The 18045-nt window shown below is 44.6% G+C and overlaps 1 protein-coding gene across 4 annotated transcripts in view; it reads right to left on the minus strand.

Moving 5' to 3' along the window:
* BAK1 (BCL2 antagonist/killer 1) overlaps positions 1–18045 on the minus strand; it is a 76926-nt gene that overhangs the window by 8541 nt on the left and 50340 nt on the right. For 3 of the 4 annotated variants that reach the window (XM_056557559.1, XM_056557556.1, XM_056557557.1), the window contains one exon: positions 558–738. In XM_056557559.1, the coding sequence (XP_056413534.1) occupies positions 558–738 (181 nt within the window). Of the gene's footprint in view, positions 1–557; positions 739–3926; positions 3975–13100; positions 13138–18045 lie in introns of those variants that run through there. The other variant, XM_056557560.1, reaches the window with a different exon arrangement.

The raw sequence follows: 18045 nt of genomic DNA on the forward strand, positions 1-18045 counted from the left end.
CTGACAGGAGTGGCACCCGGTGTGGTCTTCTGCTGTTGTAGCCCATCTGCTTGCAGGTTTGATGTGTTGTGCGTTAAGAGATGGTACTCTGCATACCTTGATTATTGTGATTATTTGAGTTACTGTTGACTTTCTGTTATCTCAAACCAGTTCGCCCATTTTTCTCTGACATCAACAAGGCATTTCTGTCCACACAACTGCTGTCGGCGCATTCCTTCGGAGCATTCTCTGTAAACTCTAGAGATGGCTGTGCATGAAAATTCCAATAGATCAGTAGTTTCTAAAATACTCAGACCAGCCTGGCTGGTGCCAACAACCATGCCACTTTCAGTCACTTAAACCCACTTTCTTTCCCATTTGGTGCTCTGTGTGAACATCAGCAAGTTAGTTGCCTTGACTACAACTACATGTCTAAATGAGTTGCTGCCCTGTAATTGGCTGATTACCTATTTGTTACCAAGCAATTAAACAGGTGTACCTAATAAAGTGGCCAGTGAGTGTATTTTGTTTACTTTATATTCCTTATTCATTGAAAAACTCAAAGTTTATTCACTTACCCAACCACCTTGCCTTGCTATCCACCGTGCAATGCTACTTTCCACTAGATATCTAGCAACACATCGAGCAATTCTCTTTAAAAATCCATGCTGTCCTTTTCTCCAAATGTAGACAGCCATCCGATACCCAAAACCAAGTAGAGTTAAAATACGTCCCCAGTTCACCTCAGTTTCAAAAACACTGCAAAAGAGGTTTGTAATAATTAAATTGCTTTATAGATTCTTTCATGAAAGACAATGAGAGGAGAAACGAACATGCAATACATATTGAACACAAAAAGTCAGAGTTTATGTCTTAAATTAAATTGACTTTAAAGGTGTACTCCGGTGGAAAACTTTTTTTTTTTTTTTTAAATCAACTGGTGCCAGAAAGTTAAACAGATTTGTAAATTACTTCTATTAAAAAAAAATCTTAATCCTTCCAGTACTTATTAGCCACTGAATACTACAGAGGAAATTATTTTGTTCTAAAGGCCTCTGAATCTCTAACACCAATAACCTATCAACATAAAGAACAAGGAGCTCTTAACATAGGTGGAAGTATAGATCAGGGTTGGGTTATTGAAAAACAAATTCCATACATTCCCACACATTCCACAACATACCATTAAGGCCTCTATAACAAGAGAAAGCTGCCAATCAAAACTCAAAAAAGATTTAAGGAGGGTATTATTCAAGAAACCAATGATAGCACTGAAGGACCTCTAAAGATCCAAAGTGAATGTCTGTATATAGGACCATTGTAACCAAGAAAGTAAAATTTTTTGGAAGAGTGGCCAGAAAAAAAGCTATTTTTTAAAGGGTTAATCCCATCTGGATACCTATCACATATGCACTGGATATGCCATAAATGTCTGATAGATGTGGGAGCTTCCAATACTGGGACCTGCACCTAATCTTAAAGGGGTATTCCAGACTTGGACATCTTATCCATCCAAAGGATAGGAGATACGATTGACAAGGATTGATTGATTATTGAAAGACATTTATTATCCTTAATCCATATATCAGTTTACGCTAAGCCTGTTTTTAAAATGGAGTCCGTCATCAGCAGTAAAGTACCGGCTTAGAACAAGGAACTACGCTGCGGTCAAGACTGAAGGCAAAAGTTGAAGGAAAAAGAGAAGCTACAAATTAAAAGCTGGAAAATATGAGATCACAACCGCAGATGATAAATATATCTATATATACATATTAATAAGATGCTTTTGCGTATATCCAAAAATGACCAATCAAAAAGTAACACAATAGTTTGATGTGATAATTAACCTCCCACTTTGATAACCGTATAAAGCAAATGTAACTTCCGTATAATAAAGCATAACTCCTTGGCCAGTGTGACCAACACATCTTCTGGGAAAGGAGAGTTGTACCAACTCTTTGTGTGGTGCTCTTTCTTTGTGTCGACAACTAGCAAATATTAATGAACAGAGGCCGTCAATCATATTTGAGGCCTAAACCTGCGAGTCACTCCTTGACAAGATGACTGATCGCTGCGGTCCCGCCCCTAGAAACAGTTACTTCTATTTAAAAATCTTAATCTTTTTAGTACTTATCAGCTGCTGTATGTTCCACAGGAAGTTCTATTCTTTTTGAATTTCCTTTCTGTCTGACCACAGTGCTCTCTGCTGACACCTCTGTTCATGTCAGGAACTGTCCAGAGCAGGAAAGATTTGCTTTGGGCATTTGCTCCTGCTCTGGACAGTTCCCAAAATGGACACAGGTGTCAGCAAAGAGCACTGTGGTCAGACAGAAAAGAAATTCAAAAAGAAATATGTATGTGGAGCATACAGTGTCTGATAAGTACTGGAAGGATTAAGATTTTTAATTAGAAGTAATTTACAAATCTGTTTAACTTTCTGGCACCAGTTGATTTGAAAAAAAAAATGTTTTTCAAGGGAGTACCCCTTTAAGTAAAGAGCATAGCACTGTAACATTTACTCCACTGTAACTCTCAAGTAACCAGACTGGACATCAACTTTTAGATATGTGCAGATATCAGAAAGAGGACCTACATCTATCAAACACACTGTATTGGTATATGCTGTTGATATGTCATAAATATAGAGATGATAAAAAACTGAAGAAAACATATTTGGAGGTCACCGAACTGTATGTGGCAGGCTCCTTATACATGGAAAAATGCCCACTGATCAGAGGAGACAAAAATTTTACATTTTGGCTATCACGCTATACACAGTGCACAAACAAAACACTTCCTATCATTCACTTCAATCCCTCGCTCTCTACCTATGTGTGTGTGTATATATATATATATATATATATATATATATATATATATATATATATATATATATCCCTTAAATACTGTTTGCTGTATCTGAGGCGACCTGTGCTCACCCTGACGTGTCTTATGCTCTGTACATGTTGTTATGTTTATGAAACCAGCTCTAGTACATCCATCCTTTTTTGCCCTTTTGTACCCCTTCTTGTTTAATAAAAATTTTCTTTTGAATACGAAAAATAACCGCTTCCCATCAGCCTAAGAACACTTTTCCTACAGTAAATGGTGGTCGTAGCAGGCTTCACTTTTCAAGATTAAAGGAAAGATAGGTGGAAGTAAATACAGGACTATTCTTGAGGAAAACCTGTTTCAGTATGGCAAACTTTTCAGAGGAGCACAGAGGTTCGCCTTCCAGCGGAAAAATTTGCATAAACATACTGCCAAAGCTACAGTGGAGTGGTTTCAGGGGAAACCTTTAATGTCTTGGAATGGCCTAGTTAAAGCCAAGACCTCAATTTAATTGAGAAGCTGTAGCATGATTTGTAGAATGCTGTACACAAAAGCAGCACATCATACTTGAAGGAGTTGGGAGTAGTTTTCCGTAAAGAATAGGCAAAAGAGAAAAGTAGAGACTTTCAGGGGGTAAATGCTTATATTAAGTTCACAGTTTCTATATTGATTTTTTGTTCGTGTTACAGTTTTACCTGCAAAAGTGGTAATCGTGTTGAGTAGATCAAATGGTAAAAAATGCACAAAAAGCCACTTTTATTCTACAGGGTGGGCCATGTATATGTATACACCTTAATAAAAAGGGAATGGTTGGTGATATTAACTTCCTGTTTGGGGCATATTAGTATATGTGAGGGGGGAAACTTGTCAAGATGGGTGGTGACCATGGCGGCCATTTTGAATCCAACTTTGGTTTTAATGTAACTTTATTCTTTCATGAGTTATTTACAAGTTTCTGACCACTTATAAAATGTGTTCAATGTGCTGCCCATTGTGTTGGATTGTCAATGCAACCCTCTTCTCCCACTCTTCACACACTGATCGCAACACCGCAGGAGAAATGCTAGCACAGGCTTCCAGTATCTGTAGTTTACTACACTACACGCAGAACCCACCTTTGGGATCCGCATTCCAGAACGATGTCCCCTCTCTCCCCATCTCACCTAGTAAGGAAAATGCTAATTAATAAATAAACTCATTTATGGAAGCTATTGAAGGTGTAATCACTTTCATGCTGCCTGAGCCACAAGCCATCCAGGCAGTCCCCAGTTGCTTAGTTACATTCCCATTTTCAAATGCTGAGGATGCTAGCATTTGATATATGCAATAGAGTAATATTGTATTGTGGTGGCCCAGTACAGGAGTGGCACCCCTGACAGCTGCCCTGTCTGGCAGACTCCATCCTGTGACCCCCTTCCCCTGTCTCCTATGTATATTCCCGTAAGTGCCTATGTTATCCAGTGTATTGTACATAAAATGTAATATACCTTTAAGTAATGTTGCTATGTGTTGTAACTAAGGAAGGTACCAGTGACCTACAGGGTGACCTATGGGACCCCTCAGTCTCTAAGCCCTGGGTGGAGCTTGCTCACTCTCTTATGATCTTTTTTCCTGCTTAGCTGAGTGCAGCAAGGTCAAGTCCTAGGTGTGTGTCTGGAGTCCAGAGGAGGCCTAAAGTCTACCAGGCAGCCACGGATCCACAAGTCCACTACCCCCAGGTCCAAGTCAAAACCTGGTAAGATAAAAACGAGGTAAAGTCTGTCATAGCCTGCCTCAGTCAAGTCAGTCCAAGTCAATCTGTCTAAAGTCAGCGTGGCCCTGCATCAAATTGTCCAAGTCCACTCTAAGTCCCAGCAAGCCCTGTGGTCTCTGAAGTCACTGGTCACCTCCTTGGGCCTAGCCAAGCTGTTTAGACTGTTAAATCTGTCTCACTCAGTAAAGCTGCCGTCGTTCCATAACTTGGCGTCGGAGTCATTATATGCCCCCGTGCCTAGCCCAGGACCCAGCGGTATACCTTCGGGTGGTGTAGAGGATAAACCACACCCTGGCATCACAAACACAAGGGGTTAATGCCATCTGCACCTAGGGTAATTCCATCTGCCCTCATCACACCCTCACCACAACTTTTGGCATCCTACGAACAGGATACGGGTGTGCACCTTATGTAAAAAGTAACCCCCCCCCCAGTAGTTCCACCCATGTCAGTCCCCAGCGGTGACGCCTCTTCAATCAAGCGAGGAGGAACTAAAGAGCCACCCTGTGTTGCACAGGGGAAGATTTTTTTGACCGGACCTAGACAGGAATTTTCCTGTGTGCAGCCATCTTGGAGGTTCCGGCTGCTGCGCCCATCTCCAGGAGTCACCAGCTAAGCCACGCTGCAACACAGGCTCCGCAACCACCACAATAACCATCAGTATCAAGTCTCTTGTCCTCGAATCTGTCATTACTGTCACATTACTGTCTGCAGGTCTGGTCGCAAGACTGTTCATCACAGGGTACCTGCAAAATAGAGGGGGAATGTCCACTGTAGGTACCCCCATCAATGAAAACAGAGCCGCTGCAGTACTTCATCAGTTCTCTTAAAGGGGAACACACCTTCTTCTTAAAGCGACAGTGCACTCAAAAATCAACGGAATGTCTGAACCCAGCAGCACAGATCAACCGGTTGCCAGCGTCCCTTCATCTCCAGCGGCGAGGTCATCACCTGCTCCAATGATCAGGGTCCTGCCCCCCCCTGCCTCCAACCAGCATCAACAATCCTGGTGTTTCCACTGGTATTCATGGGGAACCCTGTCCTCCCTGCCTACAATGGAGACCCCTTCACCCTGAGGGATTTCAAAGAGAGGATCCAGAGTTTGTTTGTCTTTTACTCTTTCCCTCCTAACCAACAGGAGCAACTGCTAACAGGGCAACTCCAGGGACCGGCACTAGAGGAAGCTCGCACCTGGCCAGCGTCTGAAAAGGCGACAGGGGAGCAGATCTTTGAAGGACTGTAACAGGACTTTGAGTCACATTCTCCATCAGAGGTACGTCTCCGGCTGTATGAAAGGTGACAAAAGCCAGGTGAGACCTTGAGAGCGTGCTGTAGCCCTACAGAATGCCCTAGAGACTGCCCAAAAGTTAGTTATAACTCCTGAACAGGGCAACAAAGTGTTAATGGACAGATTCATTGATGGAGCCCATAACAAGTGGGACAAGGCCCAATTGAGAATGTTAGCAGTCCAAAACCCTAACATGTCATTCCCTACTTTTAAAAGACTGGCTATCCAAGTGATCGAGTCCGGCTCTGAGTTAGAGGAGGTTTGTACTCCCCTTACACCTGTTCAAGAGCCACTAGGGGCGGTAGCCAGGCCTATACCATCACAGTCACCTTGCCCCAGTGAAACCTACTTTGCCAGCCACCGCAACCTTAGATCTACAGAGTGTTAGGACATTGAGCAATTGACCAAGGCTTTTAAGGAGCTTGCCACCCGGCCTGCTCCACCTGACAGTGAACTACCCCTGCCTAGTAAACCTGCCCCTGCTCCCCGCAATTCCAATTACCGTAATTCTCCACCTAATAGATATTCGGGGACTTAGAGACCTTTCTGCACCTATTGTAACAAACCTGGCCATTGGAAAATGCACTGCTGGGATTTTAATGGACTTACCCAGAGGTTGAGGACCGGCCCTCAGGAAAACAGTCACCAGGTCCAACCCCCGAACGACCTAAATCTGGACCCTCATTTTATGTCGCCTCCTGCCCCTTTGTAAAAGTCATTGTAGAAGGTGTACCTTTAGAGATGTTGATAGATACAAGGTCACAAGTGTCTACCATATCTAAACATGTTTTCTATCAACATTGGGATGCTAGTTTATTATGTGAGCCTGATGTTAATTTCAGGGTAGTTGCAGGTAATGGGCAAACAGCCTCCAGACATGGATACTGGGAGCCAACTATTCAGTTGGGAGAACATGTACTTACTGGGCAGGGAGTGATTGTAACCAATGTGACAGATAAGGGGTCAGCTGAGTTTATATTGGGGATGAACATTGTGAAAAATGTTTTAATGAGATATTAGATGCTTTGCATGGCTCTCTTCCCCATATGTCCCCTTCAGACCAGCGGGCTGTGCAGCACCACTTTAAAGTTCTGCAGGCGGAGGAGAAGTGTGCCAACAAGCAAGATGAAATCTGCAGAGTACGAGTTCAAGATATCAGGTCGGTGACCTTACAACCCAACATGGATAGCATCATCTGGTATCCTGCACGTCCCGTAATCAAGAATAGGGACTATTAGGCCCTGCTGGAACCTATCACCAATGGGAGAGTCCCGGTACAGTAAGTGAACCTGTCCGATTCTGCTACTGTCTTACCCCAATACACTCCAGTGGCTCAGTTATACCTCCTAGAACCAAGACATTGTGATAGAACCAAGACATTGTGATAGAACGGCTGATGACCGACAGCTTGCAGCTCAAGTTTCTGAGGGATCCAGTGTTAAACCCCTCCCCCCCAGAGCCCTGGTGGGCACAGCTCCAGGTTGGGGATGACACCACCCTGAAAGACCAGGTCAATGGAGTCATCAATTTCACCAAAAGTTATCACAAAGCTTTCAGCAAGCATCCCACAGACTCCGGGAAGACTTCGATGATCCAGCAACGTATCCAAGTCCAGGAAGGACAAAAGAGAGTGATTGCCTATGCCAGTTGTAACCTGCGAGGAGCAGAGAAGAATGATTCCAATTAAAGCTCATTCAAATTGGAACTTCTCACCCTGGTATCGTCCGTCACAGAAAAATTCAAGGATTATTTGGCTGCCACACCATTTACTGTCTACACGGATAATAACACGTTGGCCCACCTGAACACTGCCAAGTAGGGTGCCATTGAACAGCGATGGGCTTCAACATTGCTAATTATAGCTTCCCCATCAAGTACAGAAGCGGCAAGTCAAACGTCAATGCCGATATACTGTCTCGGATGACCCCCGGCGAAGAACCACCTGTCGAAAATGTGTGAGAAGACGTGGAGATGCCCCCATTTTATCAACCGTTTGTGAACCAGAATGTTGTGACTGCCCTTATAGATGGTGAACCCAGGTCCAAAAGGGTTAAAAAAGACCTGTATACCAGGAAGACTCTCCAAGATGAAAGTCGAGTTATGGGGATCTGTTGGACTACCTTCTGGCGTACACTACTTATTCCACAAGACCAAAGTCACTGTCAGGCAAAGATTCTATTGAATCGGAATGTGAAGCAACATTGAGAAATGGTGCAGTGAATGTGCTGTCTGTAACGTCACCAAGAAGAGCACCCCTCCACTCCATCCAGAGTGACACACCCAGTTAGTCGCGCTATTATCTCCTACCCGATCCAGGTATACCTATGCTTTCACTATGGTGGATCATTACTCCAAATGGGTTGTCGTTGTACCCATCAAAAGATCTCACAGCCAAGACAGCGGCCCACATGTTCTACTCTAAATGGGTGCAGACCCTTGGGAGTCCGGAGTCTGTCTTAACTGACCGTGGAATGGCCTTCAAGGCCCAACTCTTCCAAGAACTATGTCAATTCCACGGCTGAAAGAAGCTCCGGACTACTGCCTATCACACTCAGGGGAACGGGCTCTGAATGTATCAACCAAGTCTTCATCCGTATGCTGCCAGCAGCCTCTGTGTCAAGGCAAGAAGTATGGCCCCGGTTGCTACCAGAGTTGTTGGAAATTTACAACAATACAGTGCACTGCTCCACTGAATACACTCCCTTCTTCTAGATGATGGGATGACATGGGCAACTGGAAAAAGACCGGATATTTGGTTTGCAGGCCCCGATCAACAATTCTCCACAAGCGTCCCTGGGGTGGATTTCTGACCATCAGAGCAGGATTCAAGAGGCCAAGGAGATTGTCAGTAAGAAAATGGGTGAGGCCCAACAAAGACAACAAGAAGACTACAACCGCCATGCCTCTGTCAAACCACTCCAGGTGGGTGATAAAGTCTGGCTACGGAAGTTACCGAGAACAAACAAATTGGATTCCATCTGGGAGACAGAACCCTATACGGTGAAAGCCATACCCTATCCTGAGTGCGATGTGCACGAAGTACAGAAGCCTGGGTATGAGCCACAAGTCGTTCACCAAAATCGTTAAAAAGTCTGTCTTAAAGAAGATATACCTGTACTTCCACCACCACCTCCCCCGGATGTCTGACCTGCAAGGGAGTATGTTCCTGGCGAGGGGATCCACCAAGCCATGGATTTCCCCATGTTTTCGCCAAATCAGCCAGCATTCTTCTATGTGCCTCCAACCCCGGGACAAAGCCAACTAAAGTTAGTCAACACGCCAGTCCCTGCTCTATCACCGTTGTCTCCAGCTTTTACACCTTTCCAGCAAGTTCCAAACCAATTCCAGCTCATGAGTTTGTTGATGAAGAGCCGGCTGAAGCTCCAAGGGTTCCTGATTGTCCAGAGGTGGTGCTGTGCAGATCCCAAAGGTCTACACAGGGACAGTTATCAGCCAGGTACAGAGAATAATAGTACCTTTGTACAAAAGTTATTTGTCCATAGTATACTCATAGTCAGCATAGAATAAATATTGTGATTTTATGAACAGAGAAGTCAGTAGTGTACATAGTGTTTTGTGTGTATAAACTAGTCAAAAGTCATGCCTAGTTAGGACTGTAGCTAACCAGTTTATATTCTCAATCCATATTAGATCACAAATGTCATATATAAAGTCTAACTATTTTCCTGTCCATCGTGTACAGAGTGCTCTACTGGCCAGAGAGTTTTCCTGGAAACCTAGGTAAACATGTGCAGAGACGGAGCTACCAAGTATGTAGGTAAAAATTGTTATATATTGTCAGAAAATGTGTATCTGTTTATATAGTGTTGTGGGGAGAAGTAGCTATTGCTGAAGGGCCCCAGCAGCAAAAGGCATTCGGGTAGAAAGCCTCCGGCAGCCCGATCTGAATCAAATATGTGCTCAAGCAAGCAGTTATGAGTTTTAAAAACCTCACATGTCTAATCCCTGTTATTTTTACCCCAACTAAAATTGAGCATGTAAGGACATTACCAGCAATGCCACATGGACTCTTCCCCAGTTTATTTGTTCATCAGCCCTGGGAAGGACAATCGCCAAAGGCCCCAGGAACTGTTCATGTTTTCTCTAGGTCTCAGTGGCCACTTTCTGTCGTCCGCCCTCCAGGACTGAGTGCCGAGGACGGCTGTTAAGAGTGGGAGTTTGTGGTGGCCCAGGAGAGGAGTTGCACCCCTGTACCCTAGCTGCCCTGTCCAACAGACTCCATCCTGTGACCCTTGAGCCCCCCTTCACTTGTCTCCTATGTTTATTCCCTTAAGTGGCTATGTTATCCAGTGTATTGTACATACATTGTGATATACTTTTAAGTAATGTTGCTAGGCGCTGTAACTAAGAAAGGTATCAGTGACCATGTGACCTACAGGGTGACCTATGGGACCCCTCAGAGTCTCCCCCATATAAGCCCTGGGTGGAGCTAGCTCAATCTCTTATGTTCTCTTTTCCTGCTTAGGTGAGTGCAGCAAGGTCAAGTCCTAGGTGTGTGTCTGGAGTCCAGAGGAGGCTTAAAGTCTACAACGCAGCCACGGATCCACAAGTCCACTACCCCCAGGTCCAAGTCAAAACCTGGTAGGCTACAAACAGGGTAAAGTCTGTCATAGTCAGCCTCAGTCAAGTCAGTCTGTCTCAAGTCAGCGTGGCCCTGCATCAAATTGTCCAAGTCCACTATAAGTCACAGCAAGCCCTGTGGTCTCTGAAGTCACTGGTCACCTCCTTGGGACTTGCCAAGCTGTTTAAACTGTTACATCTGTCTGACACAGTAAAGCTGCCGTTGCTCCGTAACTTGGTGTTCGAGTCATTATTTGCCCCCGTGCCTAGCCCAGGATCCAGCGGTATACCTTCAGGTGGTGTAGAGAATAAACTACGCCCTGGCGTCACAAACAAAAGGGGTTACTGCCATCTGCACCTAGGGTAATTCCATCTGCCCTCATCACACCCTCACCACAGTATGCTCTAGTAGGTTGTGTGTTGGGCACCCAAGTTTATTTGCAAAAAAACAAGGACAGAACCGCTGCAGATTTTGTCATGAAAACCTAACCATAGTAAAGTCTTATTTCATAGGTATGTATTTAGAGAGTATTCCATATCAGAATACACCAGAAAATCGGGTAAAATACATATTTTTCCTGTGTGGATATAAAGTACGCATGGATAAGTAAAATGTCACTTATTTGCATTCTGTACAGGAAAATACACTGGCAAGCTGGCATGTGGATAGCTAAAATTCCATGGTAACAGATAGTAAAATACACAGAAAATACCTTAGGCTATGCCTTGGATTTCAGACACATATTTTTCCTTTGAACCTGTTAAACCAAGTACTAATAATTTTCTTCAGTGAAGTAAAGATAAGAATGTTCCAATGTCCCATGTATTGTATGTACGTCCATGCAGCCACAGTGCTGAGTCACTCAGAATATGAATTTCGCTTGTTAGTACAGAACTTTTGTTTGTGGTTTTACTGGTATTTTTTATTTACAAATGTGGGGATAGATGTAAACTGGGTGTAGCATATATGTCATAAGAACGAATAATAATGGGGTCAATAAATATGAACATTTCATAGATGCGTGGTAAGTTCTAAAACAATCCTTTATGCACAGGCAAGGTGTTGCACCAATAAATGGTGTCCATACTTATCCCCCCATTTTGAACATACTATGTGCTTTTTTTTTCTTTTACCTGTCTTTCTTTGCAGTTTGGGGAACTTTGTTAGGAAATGTTGCCCTGGTATAAATCAGCCAGCCATGCTTCCAGCAGATGTGCGTAGACCCACCCTTCTTGGTCCCTCATGGGCCTCTTAAAACTGAATGAACAGCACATGTGCATTATATAATGCCATCTGCAAAGTCAGCTTTTTGTACCATCTATCTCCAATTCCCACTCAGGCTTGCGCCTTCCTGGGACTAAATTCCCAAACTCTGGAACCCTAAGTTTAAAATTTTACTTTTATTATACCAAACTAAAATTTCAATTTGTGAGAAAAACTAAATAATTTGGGTTAAAACCACAGTCATTGGTTCAGTTTTGGGTTTAATTGGTTATATTCCCGTTTAATTCAGAAATGATCCCTCTATTTCTGAGGTATCTCCACTTTATAGGGTTATTCCCTTTTATTCAGCTCTCTTTGTATTGTTTGGAATACACTGTCACCAATGCTGCTGTTAAAAACTGCACCTTGACCCCCCCCCCCCCCCCCGATGTTTCGCCGGCTGTAACCGGCTTTATCAAGGGCCAAGCTTTTTGTACCACACCTACATTTTTTAAGTGGCCCTTTATGAATTCAGAACTTCATCCAAGAGATCAACCCCTGCTTGTACCTATTACAGTCCATGTAACTCCAAGTCTGTTACAATGTTATTTCACCTAATATATGCAATATGTGTAAGGCTGTACTTTATAAAAGTTCTGAAATTTCCTAACAAATCAGTTACATGTGAACACTCTCTTTCTTTGTGACATGGCATACAAAGCTCAGTCAGTTTTCGTGATATAAAGTAATGGACCTTTATTGTAAAAATATTTTTTTCTACGTTCCAATTCAATAGAGAAAACAGTACATTGTAATTTGCTTGTGTATGAAGGAACGACTAGACATTAGTTTTGTAGAAGTGTCACCTAATTTAATGTACCTTATAAATATTTCAAAAGCCTTTCCTTTCGCTGTCAGTTCTTCTGTGTGGACGTAATTACAAATTAAAAATGGATAATTATTTTTCATTATGCAGTTGAATCAACACATTATGTTTGCTAGCAGTTTGCTTTTCCACTGTGTTTTTTCTACACAAACATTACTTACAGGAACAGTCCCCCCTGGGTTCTATATAAATCAACTTCAATGCTGTCACAATTAATCCAGCTCTCTGCACAGCATGAAAATCTAAGAACTTCTCCTGCACTGTGTTCTCATTCTAACTGGGAGGTGATGCTCACTGATATACCCCTGCTGACTACAGTCTCTTAGTAATCCTACCTTTCACTGGTCTCAGTTTACATTACGCCAAATACCTAGGGCTCTGTGTCAAAACAGCAAAGAGCAAGTTAATGAATTATATACAAGGATTTATTTATTTTATCTGAGGAAATTTGTGGCAAATATGAATGATGTAATCTAAAATATAAATCTAGTTGCTTTCAATACATGATAATGATAAAAGCTAAAAAAAAATTACAGAAGGAACAGGCAAACAGAGACAATCTTTAGTATGAAATTACCTGAGGCTGAATGGAGAATTCTAGCCCATAAAGTGGGCTGGGAAGCAGAAGAAAGAATAGAAAAGTTATACAGGCAAAGTTATCCCTGATCTAATTCATAAATATAACAAAGACTACACAACAAACAATATTCTACTCTGAAAAAAGTACAAGCTAGGTTTATCTAAACAGTTTTCATGCATACATACATAGTTACTAGCCCAGTTAGAACATTTACGAATGTGTTTAAAGGGGTACTCCAACCTAATACATCTTATCCCCTGTCCAAAGGATAGGTGGATAAAATGTATAATTGTGGGGGTCCCACCACTGGGGACCCCTGCAATCTGTCATTGCGCACCCACCTTTGTGAGCTCTCCGCAGTGCTGGAGGCTCCAAGTGTGTAGCGTGACGACCATGGGGCCGGAGTATTGTGATGTATACGTATCGTATACTCCGGCCCCGTAGTTGTCATGCTACACACTTGGAGCCTCCAGCGCTGTGGAGAGCTCACAAAGGTGGGTGCGCAATGACAGATTGCAGGGGTCCCCAGCGGCGGGACCCCCACGATCATACATCTTATCCCCTATTCTTTGGATAGGGGATAAGATGTATTAGGGCCAGAGTACCCCTATAACTGGGAGGGGAGTAGGAAAGAAATACACATACATAAAACGACCAAACGTCAATAACCGTGGCAGATCTTATAGAGACATGATTTATGTAGAAATCCAGATCTATACAGGAAAAACCAAGTTATAGTGAGTAAGATAAAACTGTAGAGAAACAGAGCACCTAAAGTTATAAAATTGTATGATATGAAAAATGGGGGGGGGGGGGGGGGGTAATGGCCGATGCTCTTTTTTATAATGGCCAATGTCAGGAAAAACTTCTGACATATCCTAACGACATGTCAAAAGTTTTAATCGCGGGGGTCTGAGTTTTCAGACCTCCGCTGATCAGGAGAACGAGTCTGTTGAATTTTGGGCTCAGTGTGTTCTCCTGGCTACGCGTCACGTGATCAAGACAAACTCGCCATGTAAGTCTATGGGAATGCCTCAATCAAGTGACACAGGTGGGGGGGAAAGCAGGAAGAGGAGCAGGTGGCAGCGCAGTCTTCTCCCAGTTCGTTCTCCTGATCAGAGGAGGTTTCAACACTCAGACCCCCACCGATCAAAACTTTTAACATGTCAAACATTTTTCCTAATGACAGGTACTCTTTGGCTATGTTCACAAGATGGAGTCCCATTGATTTGATTTGCTGAATTCAAGTTCCAGTGTCCACAGAAAGAATAGACATGTCTATTCTTTCTGCAGACTACACACGAAAATGCATTGCCGTCTATGAGATGATGCATTTCCGAGCAGTCCTAGTGCTGGCATGTTCTGCAGGTGCTCTGTCGGACTGGTATTTCACCACAAAGAAGTATAATCACTTTTTTTTAGGTACCAAAGTTCATGAGATTCAAAGCAGCAGTAGAATATACCTTGATTTTTCCTCAATTGCTCTTGATTTTTTTATGCCCGTGGAGCCTACCTGGTGGGGTGTGCAGGCTGCAACGGACTTCTCAGCAACTAAAGATGAGCACAACTATATGGGTGATCCCTATCTTTTGAATATTAATCTATTCTTATGAGTCATCACTTTAACATGCTTTAAAGTGCTCGTTTCAGCGTGTCAAGTCATTTAAGTGCATAAGGATACAAAGAGAAAACAATGCCTTTTCAACAGTTATATAAAAATTTTTTTATTGTGACTCAAAGCTTTATCAAACTTTGTATAGAGGAGCAGTGGAGAAGTCCCATAGCAACCATTCAGATTTCAGGCTTAATTTTTATTTTTTTTCAAGTAAGAAGCCATCTAATGTGTTTCTATGAGCCATTGCTCCACTTATCCTTTGCACAAGGTTTGATAAAGACACTCTTTCCCGACCCCTTGAATTTTGATTTATGGCTTATTTTTTCTTCCTCCTCAGTTTCACTTTCACTGAAAAAGTTGTATTAGCGGTTATTTTTTGAGAGACAAGTGGTACTGTCACATTGACACACTTTATTTTATCAGTTAATGTATTAGGAAGCAAAAAATGTATATATATATGTTACGCCGAGCGCTCCGGGTCCCCGCTCCTCCCCGGAGCGCTCGCTTCACTCTCCCCGCGGCAGCGCTCCGGTCACGTCCTCTGACCCGGGGCGCTGCGATTCCGCTGCCAGCCGGGGTGCGATTCGCGATGCGGGTAGCGCCCGCTCGCGATGCGCACCCCGGCTCCCCTACCTGACTCACTCTCCGTCTGTTCTGTCCCGGCGCGCGCGGCCCCGCTCCCTAGGGCGCGCGCGCGCCGGGTCTCTGCGATTTAAAGGGCCACTGCGCCGCTGATTGGCGCAGTGGTTCCAATTAGTGTGTTCACCTGTGCACTTCCCTATATCACCTCACTTCCCCTGCACTCCCTTGCCGGATCTTGTTGCCTTAGTGCCAGTGAAAGCGTTCCTTGTGTGTTCCTTGCCTGTGTTTCCAGACCTTCTGCCGTTGCCCCTGACTACGATCCTTGCTGCCTGCCCCGACCTTCTGCTACGTCCGACCTTGCTTTTGCCTACTCCCTTGTACCGCGCCTATCTTCAGCAGCCAGAGAGGTGAGCCGTTGCTAGTGGATACGACCTGGTCACTACCGCCGCAGCAAGACCATCCCGCTTTGCGGCGGGCTCTGGTGAAAACCAGTAGTGGCTTAGAACCGGTCCACTAGCACGGTCCACGCTAATCCCTCTCTGGCACAGAGGATCCACTACCTGCCAGCCGGCATCGTGACAGTAGATCCGGCCATGGATCCCGCTGAAGTTCCTCTGCCAGTTGTCGCTGACCTCACCACGGTGGTCGCCCAGCAGTCACAACAGATAGCGCAACAAGGCCAACAGCTGTCTCAACTGACCGTTATGCTACAACAGTTACTACCACAGCTTCAGCAGTCATCTCCTCCGCCAGCTCCTGCACCTCCTCCGCAGCGAGTGGCCGCTCCTGGGATACGCTTATCCTTGCCGGATAAATTTGATGGGGACTCTAAGTTTTGCCGTGGCTTTCTTTCCCAATGTTCCCTGCATCTGGAGATGATGTCGGACCTGTTTCCCACTGAAAGGTCTAAGGTGGCTTTCGTAGTCAGCCTTCTGTCCGGAAAAGCCCTGTCATGGGCCACACCGCTCTGGGACCGCAATGACCCCGTCACTGCCTCTGTACACTCCTTCTTCTCGGAAATCCGAAGTGTCTTTGAGGAACCTGCCCGAGCCTCTTCTGCTGAGACTGCCCTGTTGAACCTGGTCCAGGGTAATTCTTCCGTTGGCGAGTATGCCGTACAATTCCGTACTCTTGCTTCAGAATTGTCCTGGAATAATGAGGCCCTCTGCGCGACCTTCAAAAAAGGCCTATCCAGCAACATTAAAGATGTTCTGGCCGCACGAGAAATTCCTGCTAATCTACATGAACTTATTCACCTAGCCACTCGCATTGACATGCGTTTTTCCGAAAGGCGTCAGGAACTCCGCCAAGATATGGACTCTGTTCGCACGAGGCGTTTCTCCTCCTCGGCTCCTCTCTCCTCTGGTCCCCTGCAATCTGTTCCTGTGCCTCCCGCCGTGGAGGCTATGCAGGTCGACCGGTCTCGCCTGACACCTCAAGAGAGGACACGACGCCGTATGGAGAACCTCTGCCTGTACTATGCTAGTACCGAACACTTCCTGAGAGATTGTCCTATCCGTCCTCCCCGCCTGGAAAGACGTACGCTGACTCCGCACAAAAGTGAGACAGTCCTTGATGTCTACTCTGCTTCTCCACGTCTTACTGTGCCTGTGCGGATGTCTGCCTCTGCCTTCTCCTTCTCTACAGTGGCCTTCTTGGACTCTGGATCTGCAGGAAATTTTATTTTGGCCTCTCTCGTCAACAGGTTCAACATCCCGGTGACCAGTCTCGCCAGACCCCTCTACATCAATTGTGTAAATAATGAAAGATTGGACTGTACCATACGTTTCCGCACGGAGCCCCTTCTTATGAGCATCGGATCTCATCATGAGAGGATTGAATTTTTGGTCCTCCCCAATTGCACCTCGGAAATTCTCCTTGGACTTCCCTGGCTTCAACTTCATTCCCCTACCCTGGATTGGTCCACTGGGGAGATCAAGAGTTGGGGGTCCTCTTGTTCCAAGAACTGTCTAAAACCGGTTCCCAGTAACCCTTGCCGTAACTCTGTGGTTCCTCCAGTAACCGGTCTCCCTAAGGCCTATATGGACTTCGCGGATGTTTTCTGCAAAAAACAAGCTGAGACTCTACCTCCTCACAGGCCTTATGATTGCCCTATCGACCTCCTCCCGGGCACTACTCCACCCCGGGGCAGAATTTATCCTCTCTCTGCCCCAGAGACTCTTGCCATGTCCGAATACGTCCAGGAGAATCTAAAAAAGGGCTTTATCCGTAAATCCTCCTCTCCTGCCGGAGCCGGATTTTTCTTTGTGTCCAAAAAAGATGGCTCCCTACGTCCTTGCATTGACTACCGCGGTCTTAATAAAATCACGGTTAAGAACCGCTACCCCTTACCCCTCATCTCTGAACTCTTTGATCGCCTCCAAGGTGCCCACATCTTCACTAAATTGGACTTAAGAGGCGCCTATAACCTCATCCGCATCAGAGAGGGGGACGAGTGGAAAACGGCATTTAACACCAGAGATGGACACTTTGAGTATCTGGTCATGCCCTTTGGACTGTGCAACGCCCCTGCCGTCTTCCAAGACTTTGTCAATGAAATTTTTCGTGATCTGTTATACTCCTGTGTTGTTGTATATCTGGACGATATCCTAATTTTTTCTGCCAATCTAGAAGAACACCGCCAGCATGTCCGTATGGTTCTTCAGAGACTTCGTGACAACCAACTCTATGCCAAAATTGAGAAATGTCTGTTTGAATGCCAATCTCTTCCTTTTCTAGGATATT

The sequence above is a fragment of the Hyla sarda genome, chromosome 2, assembly GCF_029499605.1.
Source record: "Hyla sarda isolate aHylSar1 chromosome 2, aHylSar1.hap1, whole genome shotgun sequence".
Lineage (NCBI taxonomy): Eukaryota > Metazoa > Chordata > Amphibia > Anura > Hylidae > Hyla > Hyla sarda.